Source organism: Barbus barbus, assembly GCF_936440315.1.
Source record: "Barbus barbus genome assembly, chromosome: 48".
NCBI lineage: Eukaryota > Metazoa > Chordata > Actinopteri > Cypriniformes > Cyprinidae > Barbus > Barbus barbus.
The window spans coordinates 18,599,886-18,608,996 of NC_136726.1; the positions used below are offsets into that span (position 1 = coordinate 18,599,886).

Here is a 9,111-nt window from a genome sequence, read left to right on the forward strand (position 1 = left end):
TGTATTTTGTGGTTGAAAATCTAGCTTTTTTTCTTGAGAAAAATCACAATCCTGAGCCATATTGTAAACAAGTTCCTTTAATAAAAGTGTATATATTAACTTAAGCTGTCTCGTCTAATTAGTGTGTTTTTTTTTCCTAGCCTGCTAATGATATAATAGTTAAAATAACAGGCTATTGTTCTTAATACCTTTACAAGCATACACTGTTGACTGGGGTCTTTTCACAACTATTACCAAACATCATGTAGCTTTACAGTAACACAAATCCAGCATAACAGTATTATTTGGGTCATTCTTGTTAAGTATTACCATTTGAGCTTTGTAGTTAAAAATGAATGCTATTTCTGGGTAAGTTCAGGAACAGAAACTTGAACTTGATAACACAATGGTATGAAAACTATGTAAAAGCACAAGCACACAAATTGGTGTAGAAATCATTTTTACTCAGAAATGGCTAGGAAATTTCACAATCACAAAGAAATGGCAAGTAACGCATTTAATTAAACTTGCAATTTTTCGTAAAACGCACACAAAAATAGTGTTATTTACAAAGAATTACAGTGCAAAATTTGCTTAAGGGTCACAACTTTGTCATTTTAATAGGAATGAATATGTGAGACAAATATTTATAATATAATTATAGCCTATTGTGTATAGTATTTATTAATATTTTGAATTATAATTTTATATATATATATATATATGAATCATATTATATTTTCTGTTTTTGTTTTGTTAAAGACCCCCCTCATGATTGTAAAGTGCTTTGGGTGTACAGCTATACACAATAAAGCGCTGTATAAATGCATCATTCATTCAAAGTTTTAATACTTTTGTGTTTTTGCCATTTTTAATAGTTGTATAGTTTTTTTTTAATAAAATTTAATTTTTAGTTACTTTAAGTTAAACTAAATAAAAATGAGAAATGTTGCCTTGGCAACTCGTTTTTTAACACCTTTAATTTAATTTAATTTTATTTTATTTCAAACAATTTTCCCCAATAGTTTCAATTTTATTTTACATAAAAGCTGATGTGACTTTTTCAAGGAAAGTGTCACTGCCACACGCACGTGTGCGTGCGTGCGCGCGCGCGCGCGCGTGTGTGTGTGTAAGGACTAAAAGAATGAAAAAGGAAATTGAGGACACATGCAGATTATCAATTAAATCAATGTTTACAAGAAAACATGTTTGCAAACATTTCAATTATAAAGAAAAATGCAGTACATTAAAATATATGGACTATCTTTAGGCTATTGACCATCTTTCACATTAGAATTTAGCATCAAAATGGCAACATTATTTTAAACCAAGTTAATTAACCAAGATAATAGCACAAAGATCGGGATTTGAGGTATCATTACTGTACGAAGTAACGTTGACGTCAACATTAGCCTAAAAGAAATCCTAATCCCAGACCAGTTTCTGATTGTGTTTGACTTCAAACTTAAAATTTCAAAGCTCTCCTAAAATGGACAAAGTACTAAACTACAAAGGACTTACCTGTACAAACAAGATAAAAGAAACGCCAGATAAAAGAACCAGTACATATGAGTTGAATGGAACAGGAAGGACCATCTGACTCCAATTACGTTTCACTGATGTGGTTTTCTATAGGATATAGCTAAGTCACAATTGGGGGACCCAACGTAATGGTCTGAGACTAAAAGTCCATCAATCATGCACAATTGTAAATATGGGGTGGGAGAAATGCACATCAAACATCATTTAAAAATGAAATGTAATTTACAATTAAATACAAATACCCTGAATGAATGACAATATTGCAAGTTAAAGAGCTGCAATTTTAACCTAAATTAATCTAGCTACTTTGGGACAAAATAGTGGTTTGTAGTTGTTACTGAGTATATGAAACCATAATTCACACTCACAAAGATAATCTTTTTAGTGTTTATTTTACATTATTCAACAGTTGTTGATACTTGCCATAAACTGAAGAAATATATTTGTCTAATCGGAGAAGAGATGCTCTAAATGATTAGGTGACTGTCACTTTAATGTTCACTTCTTAATTCATAGTTCATTGTGCATACAGGATCGCTTACGATTATGATATTTTATTTGTTTTAGTTGTATTCTTTATCTCTCTTCTCTTCTCTTTTTTTTTTAAATAGAAATACTACCTAATCAATATGTGACTATGGGGCCAAATGTTGGTGCTACAGTAATGAGCAGGTTTTTGTTGACGCCACGGACCATATTAAGGGGTGCTGGCAGATCAAGGGTTGTTCTTGGTTGGATCTGCCATAGTTCATGGGAATGTGTTTATGTTTTTTTGAATGGTAACGGGGAGGGTGGGGGGTGGTTTAATGGTAGACTCAACTGGTTTTATTTTCAAACTTGTATTTTGTCTTATTATGCAGTAATTCTGTTTGATATCTAAGACTGACCTTAATATTCTGAGTTGTAATATTAATGGGCTAAATGGCCCTCACAAACAAACAGGTTTTCTGTATTTTTTGCGAAGAAGAAAGATTGATATAGTGTTAGTTCAAGAATCCCATTTGAAAGAGGAGGATATACGCAGGTGTAATAAGTTTTATGAAGTGGTATCTCACTCATCTTCAGATACTAAAACCAAGGGTGTCCTAATATTGGTGCGGAGGACTTTAAATATGACTATTTTAGAGAAAGGTTGTGATACAAATGGTAGAATAACACATATAAAAACAATAGGAATAGGAATATAATATAATACCCTAGTTTTTTTCTCTGTTTTATCATCCTATCTCTTGAAGTTTTCAGATTTTGAAATTTTATTGGGTGCAGGAATGAATTCTGTAATGTTGCATATCCTAGATAGATCTGGACTGAAGGAATCTCACTCTCAAGCTTTGTGTTCTGACAAACTTCGGAAATGTGTAACCTCATCCTTGGACAGTTGGCCTTTATTAAACCCTTCTGCTAAATCTTTCACTTTCTTTTCTGATACTCATAAATCCTATTCGCGAACTGACTATATTTTAATTTTTACTTCTTTATCATCAGCTGTTCGTGATGTATCTGTTCCTTATCTCTGTCAGATCATGATGGAAATTTGTGCAGATTATCTTTTATCCCTCGGCCATCTCGTGCCACTAGATGGCGATTTAACCCTAAATTGTTACAGGATGAAAACTTTTGCAGTCAATTCAGAAATAAATTGTTTATTGAAATTAACCAAGGTTCAGTGGATGATCCTGGAACACTTTGGAATGCAGTTAAAGGGTTTATAAGGAATAACTCAGTTTCATATGCTTCTTTCCTTCAGAAAAACCGACACAAAAAGATAGTTGAACTGGAATCACAGCTCCAGAATCTGACTAGAGATAATCAGCGTTTTTTCTCAGACACTCAGTAAAATCATGGCGGTTAGGTCCGAACTCAATTCATTACTGAGATCCAGGGCAGAATTCCGGATTCAAAGATCCAGGCAGAATTACTATTTTCAAGGGAGTAGACCAAGCCACCTTTTAAAAGTTTGCTAATATTTCAGCAGTGAAATCCCAATCTGGGCTCATTATGACAGACCCAAAAGACAACAGACCCAAAAGACATTAATATTGCCTTTCACACTTTTTACTCTAACCTCTATACTTCTTCCGCTGATGGTGACCCTGAATCTTTTGCATCTTTTCTGTCCAACCTTGATTTACCTAGGCTGTGAGATTCAGATTCTGAATACCTGGCTGAACCGATCTCTCTTCAGGAGCTGGAGTCAGCAATTTGATCTATGAACAAGGGGAAATCCCCAGGCATAGATGGGATTCCAATCGAATTGTATACTACTTTTTGGTCGGATTTTGGCCCCCTCATGTTAGATATGATAAATGTTTCAGTTACTCAAGGCTCATTTCAGCCATCCATTAATATAGCTGTTATTTCTCTCTTGTTAAAAAAAGATAACAAATATTTTATTTATCTAGTAATATTAATTAATATGTGTTTATTATTATTATGTTATTTTATTTTTTGAAGCCTACCAAGGGTTGGGGTGGGTTTTAAATTTATACAGCTGATTTTTGTTTTGTACTACTGTTCCACAAAATAAAACTCAAACAGTTGTTAACAAAAAAATAAATAAAAATACATGTTTACGGCAATTAACTGAGTAATAATTCCATAATCTCACAATTTTGACATTTTATGACTTAAAGGAATAGTTCACCCAAAGATTAAAATTTGCCATCCAAGAAAGCTGTTTTTAGATTTGAAGAAATTCAGCATAACTTGCTCACCAGTAGATCCTCTCTGCAGTGAATGGGTGCCGTCAGAATGAGAGTCCAAGAAACATCTGATAAAAATATCACAATAATCCACACCACTCCAGTGCGTCCATCAATTCCATTTTTTAAACTTCTAGCCAAAATAGTCTATGAAAAAAAATGTCTGAAGGATTATTTCTTGCAAAGAGCTTTTCGCTCTCATTCTGATGGCACCCATTCACTGCAGAGGATCCGTTGGTGAGCAAGTGATGTAATCTTTTCAGATGAAGAAACAAATCAACATTTTAAGAAGGAATACAGACACTTCATTCGATGTCCATTTTAATGCAACATAATAGTTTATCTAATCAGCTTCACAAACAAAAACATGAGAAAATATGAAAAAACATCATAAAACACCAAAATGTACTGTCCTCGTGAAAAATGCTTGTGTGTATGAACCCTACCTATATCTGTGAACACAGTGAAATTACAGGGCAGATGTCATCCCTCATGAGTGCTGGGGTCTCCAGTCTTTCTCACCCACTCCACAGCTGCGTCTCCATGGACACCAGCTGGCCAACCACATCCAGCAGGGGGAGGGGTCAGCCCAGGCATAGACCCCCAGCTGACACACTCACTAAAGCACATCAAATCCAGAATGACACGTGATCAAGCAGCAGTCATGAATTAGTAACTCAACAGCTGACCCAATGACTCTTCCTTGGGAAAACTCCTGTCTGTGTAATTAATGAGCGGTTTAGTATATGCTAAATTTGTTAATATTTTGAAGTAGATTTAATTATATTTTCTGTTCTCACTTTAATTGTAAAGTTTGAGTAATTTTGGTGTTTTTTTTAATCATTTTTGTTAATCTTAGTTTTTTTTCAATATGTGGTGTTTATTAATTTGATTAGTTTTAGTTTTATTTATTTTAGTGCTTGAAGTTAAACAAAAAAATGAGAAATGTTTGAGTTTCATTTCATTTCAGTTAAAATTAACTACAGTTAACTACAATGAACCTGGTTCTTGGGTGTTCTGCATGGTTGAATAAAAGTGAACAGAAGAACTAAAAGTTGTACAAACAACATTATGTAGGCTACAGAAAGGTTTTATGTGCTACTACTATGTTGTATGAGCTCTGAGCCTTTTATTCGCACATTTGGTCGACCAATAGAGGGTCTTTCTTTTTTATCTAAGTGACTTGGATGTCAGATGGATGTTTTTATTAGTATGCATGTGAATGAACATACTAATGATACGTTTTTTTAGAAGGCTACAAACTTTAAGTATCAGAGAGCTGCTGTTTAGTATGAGTTAAGTCCTTGATCTGTACTAACTGATAACAAATATACCAAGTCCGATGTCTTACCTGTTATTAAAACTGGGTGGGAGCTGAAAGCCACCCAGAAACTACCGAGCATCATTATAGAGCCTCAAACCATGCGGAAGAGCAAGATTATCCCTCAGTTCTCTCAGATCGGCTGCATATAGACGTCTGCTGCAGGGGTAATTTCAGTTTGTGGGTGTTTATGTGTGATCCTCCCTAATGTGGTTGTGCTCAAACCACGGCAGCTAAAAACTCTCCTGCTTCGCCCTGAAAGCAGAAGAATCCTACTGAAACTCTAATGAAGAAAAAGCAGACAGCAGAAGCTGTAATCTCTCAATCCTAGAAAATCAGTTTGAGAACAATACATGAGCTTCTCACAAGAGGTTATCACTGCTGTCCTCCATGCAGCAAAGAAACTAACCCGGGGACTGTCCCTGTAATATGTGCAATGCAAATAGCCTCAGATAAAAGTGTTTAAATGAATGCTTATGTACTGTGAAATGACTACTCACAAGCAGTAAATGATTCGTTTTTGGATTTAAACATATCAGCATGCATGTTGCATTACAAAACAGCTAGAAACACTCAAGTTGTGGAGTTCCAGATGCCAAAATTAGACTTTTGGTGGAGACAACAAAGCTGAGATTTCTGCAGAAGATCTGAATATCTCACTCTTAAGTTTACACTTTTGTAGTTTTTAACCAATGATCTTATTGCAAGTGTTCCTCTCTTTCTCTCCCTGGAAAAAATAGCAAATAGTTGAACATATTTTAATTGAGTCACAAAGTGATTATTCAGTGTCTTTTTTATCAAAAGAACATGGTGAAGGCCATGTGAACCAATAGAGCAACTTCGTATCTGTGCAGGTGCAAGGTCAGCTGAAGTGAGACACACAGTAATTCACAGAGGCCTAAAATGGTTTCATCCAGGCGATATGAACATATCTTAAATGTCTGATATAAAATATATTATACTAAAATGTTAATGCTGTACAATATGAACAAACAAGCTCACATCATATGGAGTACTCCCCAAAAAATAAAACATGGGGGAAAAGTTTGAAAAATAAATCTTATGTAATATTTATTTTTTATTTAGTTTGCATATATAAACCTATTTTGCATGTGACTTTCTTAAGATACATCAGCATCTCTCTCTCTCACACACACACACACACACACACACACACACACAGCATTACTAATACTATTATGTATACATTTTAAATACTAAATACATTTTATTTTTGCTTTTATACTGCAATGCTCCATCTCACAGGCAGAAGGTCTACATGAGGGTGTGTGTGTGTGTTAACTGCTCTTTAATCGAGTCCCTCCACATCTGTGTCCACTCTGTATATTGACTGAAATAGAAGGGGAGTGAAGGCTGGCAAACAGCTCTGTCATTTAAATGACAAAAATACCAGTAGAGCTGGGAGGGTCCACCACTGTAAGCACAGGCGGCACAGCTGAACATTACAGAGACACATGAGAACTAAACCACAGCGTCTCTCTAGCAGCAGCTCTCAGAAAGCCTCACAGCACAGAAGTCATGTTGACTTGTCCATCATAACCCAATTAACTAAGAAAAAACAGCTTAAACCAGCTTTACATGATTTAGGCTGGTCTAGCTGATCTCCTACCCATGCCAAGCTACTTTTAGATGTTTCAGATGAAAAGTGGCCAAAACTAGCAAAAAGTTGAGCCTGACTAGACTGGAAGACCAGCAAAATGATTTCTCAGCAGGGGAAAGAAGGTTAAAGTCTCTCTCTTTTGGTAATAAAATAAATATTTAGTTTTCCTTTATCATCTAGGCCTACTTAAATTACACAGATTTTGCACTCTTTATGGTTCTAACATCACCCACCGCATAGTTTTACTTCTAAAGTTATTTACAGGCACAAAATGCATGTGAATCATTAAAAGGAACCGGATCAAAATAATCACTTATTCGTGAATAAAATGCGGTCACATTTGCCGTTGCTCTGCGAAATTTTGTGACAACATCGCTAACGTGACCGCTGTAATTATTTATCCCACTGGTGACAGAAATCTGTTCAAAGAGACTCATATTGAGGAAATTAAATATTTTATTAAATACAGTTGAGCCAATTTACTTCATAAAATAGAACTGTAGGGTAGATATGAGTTAATATACACTACATTGACATTATGAAAAAAAAAAAAAATCTAAATAATAATAAATTCATCACAGAGCCGAAGAAAATAACATGTTGATACAGTGAAGATAGGGTGAACAGTCCAGAAGGTTTGCAGGAGTTTTTGGTGGTGGGATTGTTCGAGTGGCTCGGTCTACCTGCTGAAGAGCTTCATGAAGCTCTGGAATCCGTCTTCACCAAAGAAATCAAACGTTCCCTCTGAGCTTCCCAGATGAACCACGAGCAAGACCAGCAGACCTAACACCAGCAGAGGAATCAAGAGATTCCAGCCCGATGCCAGAATGTTGTACCACTTCGCTTTGTCCGAGCATTCCTGAGCTGCACGCATGTCGCCCAAGGTCTTCTGATCTCGAGCCTGAAAACAAACAGATGGAAATTTCTCAGCACATGGACTCCTCAAAAATCAAGGTTCTTCAATGGTTCCTTGCATTAAAGAACCTTCTTACCTTCTCTACCTTAACCGCACTCTTAAAATTGATTTGCATTGATGGTTTCATGTAGAACCTTTAACATTCGTGGAATCTTTTAATTTCACAAAAGGTTCTTTATAGTGGAAACAGGTTCTTCAGATTATTAAAATGCTCGTCACGCTATGACAAATATGGTTCTTTTAAGATCAATTCACTCAAAGGTTCTTTGGAAAACTAAAAATGGCCTCGCTGTGAAATTTCCCTTTTTGGAGTCTTTATTTTAAAGTTTGCAAAGAGTTCTTGAGTTGCTTTATGGTTCTTCTGTTGAATCTTTGGTTCTTCAGATGGTGTTTCTAGGTTCTTTAAAGCATCAGTAGATAATGTTTTTTCTTATCAACTATAGGTTCTTCTATTGGACAGTAAAACCCGTTTTGGTTCTAATTAGAAGAACCTTGATGGTCCATCACGTGACATCCAGGAATACTTCTGAAGTTTGAAAGCCACAAAAAAGACTAAGTTATTCAAAAGATATTGGTGTTTGAGCTCACCTTGATGGAGTAGATCAGAGCCATGAATCCCAAGCAGCAGAAGTTAACATAAAGAGTGTTACAGAGCGACCAGATCAGGTAGTCGTTTGGTGGCTTCTTGCCCGCATGACTCATGTTGACCACCGTGGAGCCACCAGCCTTTCGGCCAGATTTACAGTTAGTGAGCGGAGTGCAGTCGTTCACGTAGCTGTATGTGGCGTTATCCATCCTCGGAGGTCAGGGGTCAAAACTCCTGGGAGAATCTGAAGAGGAATTACTGAGGAGAAATATCAGGACACTACTTATACAACACTGCAGATGGGTGGAGTCAGAGTCAGAGAGCGACGGAGAGAGTGGTCATTCATTATGTGGTTGTTGCTAGAGAGATGAGGGCAGGGAGCTGATTCTATACATGGACCCATTTCGACAAAATCTCTAGGTTTGTCAAAAAACGCATAATTAA

General features: G+C 35.8%; 2 protein-coding genes across 2 annotated transcripts in view; one reads left to right on the forward strand and one right to left on the reverse strand.

The window, feature by feature from the left end:
• Positions 1-102, forward strand: part of cdkn1cb (cyclin dependent kinase inhibitor 1Cb) — a 1,468-nt gene extending 1,366 nt beyond the window's left edge. Inside the window, exon 3 of the mRNA XM_079412239.1 lies at positions 1-102. This exon is cut by the window's left edge and continues 232 nt beyond it. The gene's annotated coding sequence lies outside the window, so the exon portion shown is untranslated.
• Positions 103-7,605: 7,503 nt separating this feature from the next.
• ifitm5 (interferon induced transmembrane protein 5) lies at positions 7,606-9,017 on the reverse strand. Its single transcript, XM_079411376.1, has 2 exons — positions 8,670-9,017; positions 7,606-8,066 (listed from the first exon to the last, which is right to left on the reverse strand). Exons 1-2 carry the CDS (start codon positions 8,874-8,876, stop codon positions 7,845-7,847), a joined length of 429 nt encoding a protein of 142 aa, XP_079267502.1. The 5' UTR covers positions 8,877-9,017; the 3' UTR covers positions 7,606-7,844.
• Positions 9,018-9,111: the final 94 nt, after the last annotated feature.